Below are 16,954 nucleotides of genomic sequence, written 5' to 3' on the forward strand. Positions count from 1 at the left end.
GGGGGCCCAGGAACAGCCTTTCCCGGCCAGGGGCCCCGACAAGGCCCAGGGCCCCCTCGCGCGTTGGCCTCAAAAGCCGTCTCAGGTGTCCAGAGGGCGACTCCGGGGCAGGGCGGGCAGGGCCAGTGCACGCGCGTCCCGGGGGGGCAAGTGGGCGTGGGGGGTGCATGGCCCCGCCGGAGGGAGGGGGGCGCGGCTGGGGCCGGGGGGACAGGCGCGTCCCCGCACCGATGCACTGACCCCAACAGGCGTCCTCCCTCTCTGGCCTGCGTCCACGCGCTCCAGCGGCCAGGCGGACTCCAGGGGCAGCGGTGCTCAGTCTTTTCCCCGCGGGACGCTGCTCCCGGTGGCCCGTCCACGTCCGGCCTGTGTCCGGCGGGAGAGACGGGCCCTGGAGACTGGGGAGGAGGGGCCAGATGGAGGGAGCCCCAACTCCTGGGCCTTGGGGTGGCATGAGGAGGAGGGACGGTGACCAGGAGGCCTCGGCCAGCGGGTGTTGAAGAACCGCTGGCTGCCCCGTGCATCTCCGGCGGAGGTCAGCAGCGTGGACCCTTCTCCGCGGGGGTCCCCGGCCCTGGACTCGGCCACTCAGTGCTCCGCAGGGGCCGCTGCGGCCTCCTCCTCGCCAGGGGCCTTGGCGGTGCCGGGGGCGGTGGGCGTGGGGGGCGGCGGGGGGACGCCGGTGAGGGTGCGCAGGTGATGGGAGTCCACGGGCGGGACGAGGGTGGGCGACTCGGCGCTCAGGGCGTTGGGGGCGTCCTCGCAGAGCAGCGAGATGGTGGGCTGCTGTGTGGGGAGGAGGCTGGGGGACAGCTGGGCGGGCTCGGCCTCAGGGCTCCGGGCCTGTGGCCGGCTGGGCCTGGCATCTGCGCCCCCCTCGTGGACAGTCAGCAGCTGGTCGGCGAGGTGGGCGGGCTGGTCTGGAGTCGTGCCTTCATCTGGTGAGGGGGCAGAAGCAGAGATGGGGGCTCAGGCCCAGGCCCGGGGGAGGGGGCTGCACACCCGTCCACTTCCTCCTGATCTGGGGGGGCGGGAAGCTGGGTCAGACGCCTGCCCTGGGTCTGGGGGGCAGCACCGGGGAGGGACCCTGCCCTGCGACAGGAAGAGAACCTCAGGGCGCAGGTCCGCCCCCAGCCGGGCTTAGGGGGCGTCTCTGGGCTGACAGGGGGCCTGGCTCCGCTCCCGGCTCCAGGCTGGGCCCAGGATCTGCACTGGCCCCAGGGAACTTGCCCCCGAAGCCTTATGAGAACAAAACGAAACACCCTCTAGAACCTTTTGTTTGCAAAACCCAAACAGCCGATCTCCAGCTCCAATAAGCACCCACAAGAGCTCAAGGGTGGGGGTCCCCACAGCGTTCCGAGGGGGCGTGGAGAGGGGCACCTGAGCCCAAGGCTGCGGCTACTGGAATCGGTGTCCCCCCAACTCTGGGGCAGGGGACAGAACCCGCCCAATGTGCCCCAGGGTTGGTCCAGCAGGATGGGGAGATGGGGTGGGGGGGCGGGGCGGGAGTGGAAGGTGTCATCCCTGCAAACCACCTAGAGCTTCCACTTCCGGTCAGTGGGAGGAGAGGGAGGGCCTCTCACCTGGAAGCCAAGTTCAGTGTTTCAGGGTTGGGGTGGGGTGGGGTGGGGGTCAGGGGTGTCCTGGCTGCAGGTGCTGAACCCAGAGCCTGAGGGCTGCTGTGTCGTCTGGAACCACTGGAGAGCCAGATTTTTTTTTTTTTTTTTAAGTTAGAAGCCAAAACAAAGTGGGGATGCAAACGGATGAGAACAGAAAGCTGAGAGCAAAATGCAGGCAGGACACAGGCAGGACACAGGCAGGACACAGGCAGGACACAGGCAGGGCGCAGGCAGGGCGAAGGACCTGCTCCAGGCTCCGAGGAGCAGAAAGAACCAGGACAGAGAAGCAGTTCCTGGGACTTGCTTCAGGGGACATTTTTTTTGGGGGCAGGGTGCAGACCCCAGGGGGACTCAGGGCTGACTCCCGGCTCTGTGTTCAGGAATCCCCTCCAGGGAGGGCTTGGGGGACACTGTGGGGTGGCAGGGACTGAACTCAGGTTGGTTGCGTGCGAGGCAAGGGCTGGACCTCCCCTTTTTTTCTTTTTCTTCTTGGGTCACACCCGTCAATGCACAGGGGTTCCTCCTGGCTCTGCACTCAGGAATGACTCCTGGCGGTGCTCAGGGGACCCTATGGGATGCTGGGAATCGAACCCGGGTCGGCCGCGTGCAAGGCAAACGCCCTCCCCGCTGTGTTATCGCTCCAGTCCCACCTCCGTATTTTTAAAAAAATTAATGACTTAACAGCACTATACACACAAAGCTGGCTTGTTTTTTTGCTTTGTTTCTTGGTCACCCTAGTGGGGCTCAGGGCTGACTCCTGATCCTGTGCCAGGGACCACTCCTGGCGGTGCTGCGGGCCCATACGCGGTGCCAGAAATCAGCCCTGGGCTAGCTGCATGCAAGGCAGCGCCCCCCTTGCTACACTCTCTCTCTGCCCCTTTAAATGGCCTCTAATATTTATAGGAAAAGAAAAAACCGCTTCATCCCTCCACCCAACAGTCCCACAACATTTCTTCTTTTCCCTTTTTTCGGGGGGGAACACACCTGGCGATGCTCAGGGGTTCCTCCTGGCTTTGCACTCAGGAATGACTCCTGGGGGTCCTGGAGGACCCTGTGGGATGCTCGGGGCGGATCAGGGTCGACCGTGTGCAAGGCAGATGCCCTCCCCGACGTCTCGTCTCTGCCCACCCCTGTGACTGTCCCACTTTAAACTTGGGGCTGTTTCCTGACCGTGGGCGATAGGGTCGCCCCTTGAGAGGGGCAAGGGGGCCCTGCTGGGTTCTGCCGAGCAGCCGTGCGACCCGGCCGTGCTCGCTGGACCTTCCGGCCAGGTGGCGTCGTGCTGAGCTCCGGGTCCAGGAGGCAGGGGAGCTGCCAGGGCTCGGATGCGGGGTGGAGGCGGAGGATGGGGGATTCATTCCTGATGACCCTGCTGCCCCGGCCTGAGCAGACACAGAGCCAGGGGGTCCCTGTGGCCCCTCTGGGGCTGGTCAAGGGCGGGTCCAGCTCCGGAGGGCAGACAGGAGGAGGGGAGGGTGTCGGGGGGAGGCGAGCACAGCACGGAGGAAGCGACATCCAAGCACAGACGACACGGAGCCCGGGTCCCTGAGCTGCGGGCAGCCTGGCCGGGGTCTAAGGGCAGCCTGGCCGGGATCTAAGGGCAGCTTGGCTGGGGTCTAAGCGCTTGGCCCGGGCCCAACCTAAACCCTCCACGGAGCTGAGCGGGGAGGGGGTCTGGGAGAAGCGGAACAGAACAGAAAAGAAGCAAAGGCGCTCGGTGCAAATCCTCCTGCCCAGCCCCGGGGTGGGGGCCTCGCCGGGGGGCGGGGGGCCCGCCCTGGCTCCCCACCTGCCTGCACAGAGGCTGCAGAGGTGCTGGCGGCTGCGGTCGAAGCACTAAACCCAGTGGCCGCCGTGGCTGTCGGCCTCCGACAGGCTGAACAGGCGCCGGCGTCCTTTCCGGCCACTCCTGACTAGAGGGAAGCACAGGACAGTCAGAGGCCGCGGGCGAGAGCGGGAGGGGCGGGGCGGAGGCGCCGGGGGGCGGGGCGGAGGCGCCCGGGGGCGGGGCGGAGGCGCCCGGGGGCGGGGCGGAGGCGCCCGGGGGCGGGGCCTGAGATCCAGAGGGGCCCAGAGGGGCGCCCCCAGAGCTAGAGAGGTGGAGAGGAGAGCCCGAGGGGTGGAGCCGAGAGCCCCAGGGGGGGACGGAGAACCCGAGGGGCGGGGCCGAGAGCCTGAGGGGCGGGACCGAGAGCCTGAGGGGCGGGACCAAGAGCCTGAGGGGCGGGGCCGAGAGCCCGAGGGGCGGGGCTGAAAACCCGAGGGGCGGGACCGAGAACCTGAGGGGCGGGGCCGAGAGTCGAGGGGCGGGGCTGAGAACCCGAGGGGCGGGACCGAGAGTCAGAGGGGTGGAGCCGAGAGCCCAAGGGGCGGGACCGAGAACCCGAGGGGCGGGGCTGAGGGTCCGAGGGGCGGGGCCGAGAGCTCTAGGGGCGGGGCCGAGAACCCGATGGGTGGGGCTGAGGGCCCGAGGGGCGGGGCCGAGAGCCCAAGGGGCGGGACCGAGAACCCGATGGGCGGGGCTGAGGGTCCGAGGGGCGGGGCCGAGAGCTAGACAGGCGGAGCCCAGCGCCGTTGGGGCAGGGCCTGAGATCCAGAGGGGCAGGGCGAGGCCTAGGGGGCCCCACGCCCGACACCCCCTGCCTGCCGGGCCTGGAGGACCACCAGCGGCTGGGGTCTACACAGGGAGAGGAGGGCTGGGCACTGCCAGGGGAGGGGCATGTACGAGCCTGTGAGAGCCTGGGTGTGTCTGAGCGTGTGAGCCTGTGTGTGTGTGTGTGTGTGTGTGTGTGTGTGTGTGAGCATGCATGAGTCTGAGTAAGCGTGTATGTACGCACGTGTGTGAGCACTTGAGCAGATGTGTACACGTGTATGAGTGTGTGTGAGCCTGCGTGTGCGAGTGTGTGAGCCTCCTTCATGGGCGCACACGTGTGAGCCGTGGGGCGGGTTCTGTAAGCGCCCTGGGTCGGCTCACTGATGTCGCCTTTCCAAAGCACCAAATGCCGATGGCAGCGAGTTCAGCCCGGGAAGTGGGCAGAGGCTGCCAAGGCATGTCCCTGTCCTGGTGAGCTGGGGCGAGGGAGGTCGTGGTGCTTCTTGCAGGCCCCCAAGTGGGGATTGTGGCAGTGCTCCCGTCCGCAGCTGGGGACCCTGGTGACGGGGCTGTGCCTCCCTCCTGCCCCCGACCCCAAGAACCCTACTTGCGGGGGGGGGGGGTGAGCATCCCTGATGCTCCCTGGGTGTCTGAGCCTTATGTGCTTATGTGGGGGCCCAGTAGGGAGGGGCAGGGCCGACGGGCTCCCAGGTCTGCACAGTGCCTGGACCCCATGATGGCGGAGACGGCGTGGGCTCCCCCAGAGCTTCTGGGACCTCCATGCGCCACCGAAGACTTCAAAACCGGGGGCAGAGCCAAGGGAAGTGGGTGACTTGTCCCCTGGGGAGGGACCTCTCAGCCACCCCCACCTCGGCCATGCCCTCCCGAGCAGGGACGCCTGCGACTCATGGGGGGTTAGGGTTAGGGTTAGGTCTGCAAAGCCCTGGGGACAAAGGCCCCGGGGTCATCCTGCCCACAGTACTGGGGGTTCTGGGCCCCCTCTTCTGCCGGCCCTCCCCACCCGGTGGGGCCTGGCGAGAGAGGCAAAAGGTGCTGGCAACAGCTAGTTCTGCTCCTGCAGAGACCGTGGGGACCGCCATGTGGCTTCTCGAGGGCCCTGGGGGGCCGCAGGGGGCCACCGGCAGCTGTGGGTGGGGAGGAGCCTGGACACGTGCTCACAGGCTGACAGGGACCCGCTGGCCCAGGTGAGGGATTTTGGTGTCTACAGAGCTCCGACAGGCAGACTGGCCTCAGGCTTTGGCTGTCACTGCATAAAAAACGGGAGCCGAACCCACCCCCACCCCTTCCCCTCGTCCCCCTCCCAGCCTCCGAGAGCGGCCAGGGACCAGCTGGGAGGGAAGAACCCTGGACAGGGCCTGAGTCAGGGCTAGACAGGAGCTGCCAGGCCCCCCCGCCCTGTCATCTCTGCGACAGAGGACACATCGGTGGCGGGGTGTGGGGGAGGTGGGCACAGGGAGGGGGGCTCCAACACCGGCCCTTGGCGGAGGCGGGGCAGGGAGCACTTGCATAGCCCACTTGGGTCACGAGGGTCTTTGTTGATTGGTTTATTTTGGCCACCTGGAGCACTCATGGCGGTGTTGGGGGGGAGGGGAGGAGAAGGACCCTGCGCGGGGCTGGTTCCATTTCAGGCAAAGAAACCCGGGGTTGGGGGCGCAACTCTGGAGTGAAGACGGGGGTGCGGGTGTGTGAGGGGGGTGAGGACAGGGCGCCTGGCACACACCACACAGACAGAGACGAGACGGGCGGCAGAGCACGGGCACACGGGCATATGGACACAGCCTAGCTCTGAGCTCACCTGATGGGGGGGCTCAGACACAGCCGGGGGGGGGCATCACCTCAGGGCAGGGCCCAGGGAAAGAGGAAGGTGTGAGTGAGGGTGTGGGAGGGTGGCAGAGGGGCCGCAGGGGTGCCCTGAGGACCCCCAGCCAGGCTGGGTTGACCCTTTGCTGGAGAGAAAGGAGTGGGTGTCCCTCCACCTCTGGCTCCGGGCCCCTCCGTGGCCCCAGCACTGGCCCCCTTGGCATGTCGCTCTGGGGGACGGACCCCAGGCTGGGCTGGATCGAGTCAGGACTTAGGAGCAGGGCCCACGTGCAAGGGTGTGTCGCTCAGGGTAGCTCTCCTCCTGGGAGAGGGTTCTGAGGCGTGTGTGTGTGCGTGTGTGTGTGTGTGTGTGTGTGTGTGTGTGTGTGTGGTGGCGGCTCCTCGGGGCGCCCCCAGGCCCACCCCAACTTCCCCTGCTCACAGGGTCATGGCATTTGTGTAAGGTCTGGGGAAGAGGGATGCAGGACACAGAGGCTGCTGCCCAGTGTAGATGCCGACAGTGGTCAGTGGCTGGTCACTGCGGGGAGAGTGAGACTCAGACTCGAGGGTGATCACAGGGCGGCGGGGGGGGGGGTGTTGGACTCGGCTCTGTCATGGTAGGAGGGCCGGTCTGTGCCGGGAGCTGGACCCCCAGACGCAGTAGCCAGGAGGGGCCCGTGCTCCCTCGTGTCTCCCTCCCCCACTGCACCCCGGGGCCAGTACCTGAGGGGCTCTGGGTGGCCGAGGGGGTGGACGATGAGCTGGGGCCGCCTGAGTCGCAGTGGCTGGTGGTCCCGCTGCTGCCGGGGCTCCCACTGGCGGATGGCGGCGACGTGGAAATGCTTTGCTGGTTCAGGCACTGGGCCACGGCGAAGCCTGGGGGCGAGGCGGCGGTGAGTGAGGGTGGGGTGGGGTGGGCGGCCTGGGCCCTGGAACCCAGCTGCACCTGGGAGGGCCCCACCCGCTCCCGGCCGCAGGTCCCTGTGGGGGAAAGCGGGGTAGGGGGGCTGAAGTGGGGCCCTGAAGCTGCCCGGCCGCCCGGGCCCGTTTGTCTGGTTTGCCTGCCCGACTCGCCTGGGGCTTCCTCCGGGCACTGCGCTGAGGAATCTCAGGCGGCAGCTCTGGGGACCCACGTGGGGGCCGGGGACGGAGCTGGGGTCAGCCGCACGCGAGGCAGGTGCCCTGCCCCGTGTGCTGCGGGCCCATCCCAACAGACGCCCCCGTCCGGGAGGGGGTGGTGGCCTCGGGAGCAGGGGTGGCCTGGCCCAGCTCCATCCTCCCTGTGCTCATCTGCGTGCCTGGCCCAGAAGCCGCAGAAGCAGACCAGGGCCTGGTGTGTGCTCGGCCCTGCAGGTCCTCGGGGTGCCTCTGAGCCTGGGGGCGTGGGGACCACCTCGTGCGGGAGACCCCGAGACAAAACCGCGCCTCCCGCGGTCCCAGCGGGGGCCGAGCATGGCCGCTGCTCCCAGACCCGCTTCCAGGGCACAGCGTTTCCGCCACAAATACCCCCTCAAGCCCAGACTCCACGGGGGTGGGGGGAGCACTGAGCCACCGAGTCCCCCAGGGAATGACCGCCAGGCCAAATGGGGGCAGAGTGGGACAGGTGTCATCTCGCCGCTCGGCTTGGTGCCTCTTGGGAACTCAGAAGCCCCAGCCCTGGACGCCGCTGCTGCCCACCGATTCACACTCAAGGCTCCTGCGCCGTGACGGGGTCCGTCCATGTGTCTATCCGTCTGTCTGTCCATCTGCCTCCCTAGAGGCAACGTCTGGGCACAGCGCCGTGAGGCCTTCTCCCCTCGCACCCAAGTCCCTGCTGGGCCTGGCCACGGGAACAAACCCCATGACACTGACGGGCAGCAAACTGGGGGGGGGGTCCATGGGGCAGCTGGGCCACATCAGGAAGCAAGGAGGGGGCTGGACAGCTCCCCACCTCTTCCTCTTGTGGGACAGCGACCTGGGCTCTGAGCGAACGGTTCATCAGTCAGGAGTGGACACTCGGACCCGGCCGTGTCAGCCGGGGGAGCCCGGGGACACACAGAGGACTGGGCAGGGCTGCGGGTCACGGCCTGTGCAGCCCCCTGACTCTCTCCCCCTCAGACCCCGGGTCTGCACACAGCAGCTCCACCTTTTTGGGTCACACCCACCGATGCTCAGAGGTTACTCAGGAATTACCCCTGGTGGTGCTTGGGGGACCCTATGGGTTGCCGGGGATCGAACCCGGGTCAGCTGCGTACAAGGCAAACGCCCTACCCATGGTGCTATCTCACCCGTCCCAGCTCTGCTCAACTTTGCTCCGAAATTGCTCCTTCACGAGAAACAGAGAAGCCGGTGGAGGGGGGGAGGGACCGTGCCGGGCCAGGGGCTGCACACGCCACCTCAGGTCACCCTGGGCCGAGGGGCTTTGGGGTCTGTCGTCAGCCCTCGGCCCACGTGGCCTGGGATGTGCCTGCTGGCCCGGGAGGAGCTGGAGGGAGGAGCGAGGGAGACGGTGGGGCCAGGCTGGGCTCTCTCCCCCATGACATCCACACCCACCCACCCACCCACCCAGCAGTGTTCCGTCCAGTCCTGCCCTGCACAGGACCAGGGTGGCAGCCTGGCAGGGAGGACCTGGGCGGCCGCTCGCCTGCAGACTGCAGCATCCACAGCCCTTGGTGCTGGGAAACAGGAAAAAAAAAGTCAAGGGGCTGGAGCGATATCACAGCAGGTTGGGTGTTTGCCTTGCACACGGCCGACCCCGGTTCGATTCCCAGCATCCCATAGGGTCCACCGAGCACTGCCCGGAGTAATTCCAGAGTAACTGCAGAGCGGGGCGGGCGGCTGGGCAGGATGGACATGCGACGTGCAACCTTCTGGTCCCCGCCCCTCAGAGACTGCCTGAGACCTGAGCCCCCGGGGAGCACAGGAGGGGCTTGAGGCAGCCGAGGTGGCCCCAGGGCGGGGGGCTGGTGCGCACAGGGGCAGGGCAGTAGGAACCGGGTGTGGGGGGGTCCCCTACAGCCCCCACACTCACCACTGAGGCCTGAGTGATGGAGAACGTTGGCTCCCTGCACTGAGCACCCTTTGAGCACCCCCTGACCGTAGCCCGCCCTGGTGCGCCTCCCCGGCCTCTGCAGAACCAGGAGGCGCAGACAGGTAAGCCTGGGAAACGGGTGTTTCTAGCTCCTCCCTGGGTCCGGCCTGAGTGACGTCAACCCTCCCCCCCCCCCCGCCCACCGGCCCCTCAATCACTAACTAGCTGCACCTCCAAACGCTTCAAGACTTTTATTTCCGATTGTGTCAAAGGGGGTCATACATTGGGTATACGAAAATAGTGGGGCACTTGCGGTCTTAGCCTATCAGGCGCTCCTTCGTGGCTGAATCCACTCGGATTCTAAGCACTAGGTCTGCAAACCTGCCGAGGAGGACAAAGGGGCTTTCAGGGGTGGCCCTCCCCGCGCCCGGCTCTGCCCTGCCCCCGCGTCACAGCTCGCAGGCTAGGTCTGGTGCCCGGCCCCTGCCCGCGCCCGCCAGCTTTACCGTTGGGAAACGAGCGACCACAGCGAGAGGCACCAGTCCCGTAGCCAGAGCACAAGCAGGGCCAGCAGCCCTGGCTCCCGCTGCCCCTCTAGGGAAGGAGAAGCAGAGGGGCGTGGTTAGACCCCAGGCTCACAAGGGGTCCAACCCTCTGGGCCCGACGGGGAAACACTGGCCACGACGCGCGGAACCCGGCCAGCAGGGAGGAGGGACGGAGCCCTCCTGGGACGGGCTGGACGTTCAAGCGGGGCCCAGCCTGGGATTACCGGGGATGGCACCCGGCTCGTCACAGTCCCCCGCCCCGGGACCACGCGACCGCCTTCCGCTTGTCAGCACTGATCTTTGCCGGCCGACGGGGTGACGGGGGACACAGAGCCACGGACAGGATCCAGCCCCGACGACCAGCTGGAGCACCGGTGTCACGGGCCCGGAGCAGCGGCCTGCGGAATCTGACCAGGGCCCTCCCTCGGTGGCGCGCCAGGCAGTCTGTGTACTGCTGGCATGGGACGCGAGCGTGCGTGTGTGCGTGCCTGCGTGTGCCATGGGGGTGTGCTCTTTGTGTGTGCGCGCGTGTAAGCGTGCTGCGCTTGCCTGTGTGCACCCTGAGGGCTGTGGAAGTGTGCTGCGTGTGCATGCGTGTGCATATAAGTGTACGTGGTGCTCTGCGGGCACCCAGGTGCTGTGTTTATACGTGTGCAGGGTGCTGGTGTGAGATGCTTACGAGCGTTGTGTATGCCACGCTGATGCACACACGTGACAGCGTGGCTTGGGCACCTGCTGTGTACATGTTATCTGCATGTCAGACGTGTTACGTTTGTGTGACGTGTTGCTGTATGTGCCGTGTGCTCATGAAAGTGCTGTTCACGCCTGTGATGTGTCGGGCGTGAGACCAGTTGTAGTTACTGGTTTTGGCATAGCGGATACACAACGGATAGCTTGCCAGGCTCTTCCGTGCGGGCGGAATACTCTCGGTAGCTTGCCAGTCTTTCCGCGTGACCGCGTGGCCGCCCACCTACCAGACGGTCAGACTTCTCCCTCAAGATCATGAACGATCGGTTTGAGGCCCTTCATGTTCCCGGAGCGAACAGACGCCATCGGGCTACACTGGCACGCGACGGGGACGAATGGAGACGTTACTGGCGCCCGCTCGAGCAAATCGACGACCAACGGGAAGTTAAGTGATTAAGTGTCGGGCATGTAACACCTGTTTATGCACGTCCTGTGTGTACGTGTTGGTGTGCGATGCACACGCGTGCCTGTGCCCATCTTAGAGTCACCTAACCACAGGGGTGCTCCCCGGTGGGAGAGCGCCGGCAGGGGACTGTGCATGGCTGGAGGGGCTCCCGCCGCGTCCCCCCCACCGGCCCGCCCCACCCCCTCCCCATCTGTCCTGACGAAGCGGAGCTGGCGGGCTGATGGAGACTCGCCCGCGGGTCTGCATTTGTAGTTTTGACTTATTTTTTTTAAGTATTATTAATATTTCATCATAAAAGTATTGATTTCCTTTAACTAAGAGACTTTAAAGTTTGCTGCATCCTTAAGCATGATTTTATTATGTCTTGGGGCCAAATGTTTCCCCCCCTCCCCCCCCAAGGACTGCTCTGCCTTTTCTATAATGTGTGTCAAGAAGAAGAAAGGAATTGATTCGCCGAATCCTGCACTGCAGGCAACTTTGATGCAGGCGCAGGGCTGGGAGGCGGACTTGACCGTGGAGACCTCGGCATCAAGGCCCTGTGCTTTTGCGGAAACGGGGGCTTGGGGGGGGCCGGGGCGGTGGCACGGTGGGGAGGGCGCCCGCCTCGCTGGCTCAATCCCGAGCCTCGCCGGGTGTGGCCCCCAAACAAAATGGAATCAACACAAAATAAAGGAGGGGGCTCCATCCCAGAGGGGACCCCCAGACTCGGGCTCCTCCCAGGCGCGGCATCAGGAAAACCTTCCCCAAACCGCCTCCCGCCACTCCTGCCCAGCCTCCCACACGGCCGGAGCCCAGGAGGACACGCCGCCGCTGGGCCGGGCTTCCCTCTGGCTCGCTGGACCAGCCCGGCAGGAAGCAGGCGCAGGGCGGCTGGCGGGCCGAGCGAAGGCGCCGTGAAACGCGTCGGCGTCGAACATCCTCGCTCCTTCCTCCCGTGTATTAGTAACCTGGGTCCGCGTCACCACGTACCACCCTTCTTCCCAAGAATCCAAGACACAACGGACAACGCCAGGGCCGCCGAGGAGGGGGTGGGGGGGTGGGCGTGGGCGATTTGGGGCCCCCCCCCCCTCTCTCTCTCTCCCTCTCCCTCTCTCTCTTTCCTCCCCTTTACGGTCAGCCCCACGTGCTCACAGCCGCCAGTTCCTGGAAGCGTCTCAGCCTCTCCCTGACCCCTGGCGCCCGCAGGCAGATGGTTGGTGCCCCAAATATCGACAGGCTGCAACTCCTTCCCCCAGCCCCCCTCCAGAAGGGCGCGGGGTCAGGGGGAGGCTCGGGGGAGGGCCGGATCACCCTGGGGATGGAAAAGGTTTCGGGAAGTGTCACCGGGGGCCCTTCTCCCGGGATTCGATCCTGTGGGCTCAGAACAGAGCTGCGGGGGGTGGGGTGGGGGGGTGGTCACGGGAATGCCCGAGGGGCCTGGCTCCAAAGCTGGCGGGGATGGTTCCGGAGCTGCTGGTGGCACTGGCAGCCATGTCAGGTCCCAGGGGCACCGGTGCTGGGTGCTGGGGATTCGAACCTTCCGTCTTTCCCTAGGACAAGGCAGCACTTTGCCTTGGGAAACAGATAAGGGGGCCGGGGGGGGGGTGCGTTGAGGGTGCCAGGCCCCCAAACCAGCGGCACCTCTGGTCACCCCTGCACCCCACCAGAAGGGAGATACTTCCTGGGACGTGCCTGCCAGCTGGCCGGCCACGGGGAAAACAGGCTCCATGCTTTTAGTTTTTCCCCTTTCCCTCCACTGGGCTTTTCTTCATCCAAGTGAAATCGTCCCGAACGCCGGGCCTCCAGTCCCACCGGCCTTCGAAAGGCGGGACTCCATCCGAGATCAATGCTGGCCCCTGGATCGCCGGCTAATTTTATCTTTCCCTGCAGCCTGCGTCCCGCTCGGCTCTCGGGGCTGGCTGCGGGGGGCTGAGGGGCACGTCTTTGCCCGAGCCCCCAGTTCCCGGGTGCCTGGGATGGTGCTTTGTTCTCTGAGTCCACGCCCCCCCGATCCCCGCCAGCCCCTCCGGAGAGATTCCTGGGCAAAGCCGTCAGGTGGCCTGGCTCTGGGGACCCCCTTCCTGCCAGCCTCCCTGTGTGCCCGACGTGGCGGGTGGCTGGCCACTCGGGGGGTGGGGGGCGGCAGGACATGGCACTGGCTTCTCCCGCCTGTCCAGCTGCCCCCGGGAGTGTGGTGTCGCTGGGGCGGGGGGAGGGGGCTTGTTGCCTGGGCAGGTTTCTGAGCTTGTGGGGGGCGGGTGCGCCCTGGGCAGCTGACTCAGGCTCTGGTTTCCAGGGTGCCCTGACCCGGACGACCTCCTCTGGTGGCTGGAGAAGGGAATGAAATGAGTTCCTGGGTGGGGGTGCAGGGGGAGCCAGCCACCACCGAGACTCTGCTGCAGGGAAGGGAAGGGGGCTCCCTTCCTGCTGGGGGCACACAGACAGGCACCTGGGGTAGGGGACGTCCATACACCGAAGGCGGCCTCTGAGGACACCCTGGCTCCTGCAGGCAGTTCCTAGGGGGTAAGGGGGGGATTCCGTACCCGTCTCAGTCCCACTGAACCCCCAGGATCTCCGACGATGACCTTCCTGGGAAAGAAGGTCATGCAGCCGTGAGTCCGTCAGGCTGGACCCTGACCTGCAGGACCCCAAGTTCTTAGAAAGGGGGAACAGCGCCGGACGCCAGAGCGAGGGAAGTGCCTGTCCTGCACGCGGCCTGTCGGGGCTCCATCCCTGGCCCCCAGAGGGTCCCCGAGCCCCACCAGGAATGATCCCTGAGTGGCGTTCCAAGCTCCACCCCCCCATGCCAAAAATAAAAAAGTGGGGGGGTTGGGCTGAGGAAGAACTGGGGGAGGGGTGGCAAGCCAGGCCCCTGAAAGACCCACCCGGGTGGCTTCCCACGGGCTGACCCCTGCGCCCACCCTCCAGGCCTGGCAGCTGCCACGCCCCTTCCCGTGAGGTGCTGCCCATTGCCGGCAGCAGGAAGTTGGCGACCGACACACGGGGCAGAGCGGTTGGAGGGGGAACCCGAGAAGCCGGACCTCCCCGCAGAGATGCGGCGGCGGCGGAGGGGACGGGGAGAGTCCCCAGAACCAGAGTTCTGATCCGATTCCAGAACCCACAGCAGGCAGCCCCTGTCAACCACAGACACACGGTCTGACGCTAAACCCCAAGGCCCCACTGCTCTGCGACCCAGAGCCCCCTCCCCCTTTTCTCCCTTTTATTTTCCTTCTTTTGGGTCCCACCCGGCGATGCTCAGGGCTTCCTCCCGGCTCTGCATTCAGGAACCACTCCTGGCGTTGCTTGGGGGACCCTGCGGGATGCTGGGAATCGAACCCGGGGCAGCCGCGTACAAGGCAAACACCCTCCTTGCTATACTATTGCTCCAGCCCCCTCCCCTTTTCTCAGGGGGGTGCCCACGGGGGCCCCGGGGGTGACTCAGGCCTTGACTGTAGCACATACAGGCCCAGAGCTGGTGGCCGGAACTCAGGGCCTCTCCTGACCAGGCGGTACTGCGGGGGGGTGGGGTGGGGGGAAGGGGGCATAGCAACGGCTGGGCAGCAGACTTGGTGCCCGAGAATGCCACGCAGTGCCCCCATCCCTGAATTCTCGAACGCTTCGGGCATCATTTGCCAGGGAGCCCAGACATATGATAAACTGAGTCGCGCCCTCAGCTGGTCTCAGGCAGCGAGGGTCAAACACCACACAGGAAAGACACACACGCACACACACACACAGTGAATGGTGCCCGTGTTGCTCTGAAGGTGCAGACACCACTTCTGGCAGGACTCGGGGGTCCTTAGGGGATGCCAGGACAAGCAAGCAGGTCGGTCTCATAGAAAGCGAGTGCCCTCCTGCTGTGCTGCCTTTGGCCTCTGGAGCGCTGGAGCACCGGCCTCCCATTGTTCATGGATTTGCTCAAGCAGGCACCAGTAGCGTCTCCTTGGTAAGACCTGTTACTGTTTTTGACATACTGAACAGGCCACGGGGGCCTGCCAGCCTGCCAGGCCCTGCCGTACGGGCGAAATATTCTCGGTAGCTTGCCGGGCTCTCCGAGAGGGACGGAGGAATCGAACCTGGATCCGCCGAGTACGAGGCAAACGCCCTACCCGTGGTGCTATCACTCCAGCCCATCTCTGGTCTCTGATCTTTAAAAATAAAGACCGGCCGAATTCACCTACTTTTTGTTTGTACTGGTTTCGGGGACACCCCCAGTGATGCTCCAGGCCCACCTGGCTCCGAGCTCAGGCATCACTTCTCGGTGCTCGGGGCACCACAGGGGGTCGGACCCGGCGGGCGGCCTGCCAGGCAGGTGCCTTTCTAGCCATCCTACGGCTCTGGTCTTCATCTTTTCTTTTTCCATTTTTTTTTTCTTTTTAGCAACTAACAGCCAGAAATAAAGCAAGCAAACAGCACAGAGAAGGAAGACAGGTGAGCACCGAACGGAAACACAGCCCAGGTTCGTCTTGGGGGTGGGGGGATGGTGCCAGTTTCCTCTCCGGCCCCCCCCCCTTCGCCCTCTAACTTCCTACACGTGTGTCAATGCTCCGCCCCGTGAGAGCACACGGCGAGCCGTCACGGGGACCCCCACCCCCTCCCATCCCCCTTCCTCGGGGCCAGCTCACCCTCAGGCTCGGGGACCTTGAGGGGGGCCCAGGGGACGGTTCTGCCCCCCCCCCAACTCCGGCTGCCACGAGCTCAAGGAGCCCCTTGGCGCCTCTCACCCCCGCCACCGCCAGTTTGACTCAACGTCTCCCGGGTCCCGCTGTCCCTGACGGCTCTGCCCCCTCTGGCCTTTGATGGCTTTTCGGGAGTTTATCATATCGAACTCCTGTCCCTTTCCAGGAAACGCTGTTCCACTCTCTTCCCTCTCCCGAGTAATAAATGACCATGCCAGTTAAGTGTGTCTTTGCAGCGCGCGTGCCCTGCCCCCAGATGCAGCCTCGGGGGTGGGCAACGTGGGGCATCCCCGCACCCCCGCCAGTTAGCCCCCGGGGGGGTCTCCTCCAGGAGCTGCCGTCCATGCAGCTGGAGCGCTATGCCCCCCGCTGTCCCGGGTGGGGGCTGGAGCCAACTGCTGGGGGGTTCAGATAGGCCTGGATTTTCCTGGGCACAAGACAGCAACACACGCCTCCTCGCCCAAGGAGTGTGGGAGCCCAGGAGCCAAGCTGGCCCGCAGCCACCACCAGCCAACCAGGGTGGGTGTGATGGGCACTGAGGCCGGCCCTGAGTGGGCACCACCAGGCGCCACCGTCCACCCCCCCCCCCGGCCCCAGCAGGGATGCACACAGCCCCTGCCACTTGCCTCGCAGGCCCGCACTGTGCCCCGAGCGTGCAGAGCCCAGGACCTGCCCTTCCCCAAAGTCCTGTCTCTGAGGTCAGACCACAATCCACAGAGGTTTCTGGAAGGGAACGAAGGGCAAACAGATCGCAGAGTTTACAGGAAAGGCAGGGGGAACAGGAGCCTATTTTACTAGCGAGAACAGCATCCTGTCTTCAGAGTCCAGAGAAAAGGGAAAAAGGCCAGTTGGCTGACGTCCGGGGGGGCCGGGCCACCTCCCAGCCTCCACGTGGCCTGGGGACGCGCCTGCCGCACCCAGGGGCCCTTCTTCCCATTGGGCTGCCTTCCAGGAAAACGCGGCATGAATTGGATTCTTTGACAACCAAAGCGGGGCGGGCGCACGTGAAGAAAGCGATCTGGTCTCTGGAGGTGACGGCCCGAGGCAGCCCAGCACACTCAGGGCCCGTGGACTGATACCCGCACTGGAAGGGGCCAGCTCAGGAGAGCCAAGTGTTTGGAGCGGCACAGCCTGCAAGACAGGGGCTGCAGGATCACACGTGCACACGCGAGCATGCACACACACATGCACGCACACATGCACGCACACAGGCATGCATATGCAGGCACACACGCACAACCACACATACATATGTGCACATACACCCACACCCAGACCCACACCCACACACCCGCCACGGCTGGCCCTGACTGCAACCCAGGGCCGACTCCCACACTTTCCCCTGGATTCACGCGGAACTGCCCAGCCACACTTTGAGCTGGCCGCCCCTGCCTGGGTCATAAATCACCTCATTCTTCTCATCAGGCTCGAGCCCAAGAACTTTCCCTCCCAGCCGAATTCATCAGAAGGATGTGCAGGGTCAAATTCCACCTCGCCGCGTCCTGCTGACAGGAGGGGTGTGGTGGGAACCCGGGAGAAAGAAGCCTGGCACCTT

At 65.5% G+C, this 16,954-nt stretch overlaps 1 protein-coding gene across 1 annotated transcript in view; it reads right to left on the minus strand.

Moving 5' to 3' along the window:
- Positions 1–557: 557 nt before the first annotated feature.
- The window catches only part of CLEC16A (C-type lectin domain containing 16A), a 117,669-nt gene continuing 101,272 nt past the window's right edge, over positions 558–16,954 (minus strand). Inside the window, exons 22-23 of the mRNA XM_056107411.1 lie at positions 6,757–6,909; positions 558–938 (exon numbers count right to left, since the gene is read on the minus strand). Of these exons, the coding sequence (XP_055963386.1) occupies positions 589–938; positions 6,757–6,909 (503 nt within the window). The 3' untranslated portion in view covers positions 558–588. The remainder of the gene's footprint in view (positions 939–6,756; positions 6,910–16,954) is intronic.

Source organism: Sorex fumeus, unplaced genomic scaffold, assembly GCF_029834395.1.
Source record: "Sorex fumeus unplaced genomic scaffold, SorFum_2.1 ptg000165l, whole genome shotgun sequence".
Lineage (NCBI taxonomy): Eukaryota > Metazoa > Chordata > Mammalia > Eulipotyphla > Soricidae > Sorex > Sorex fumeus.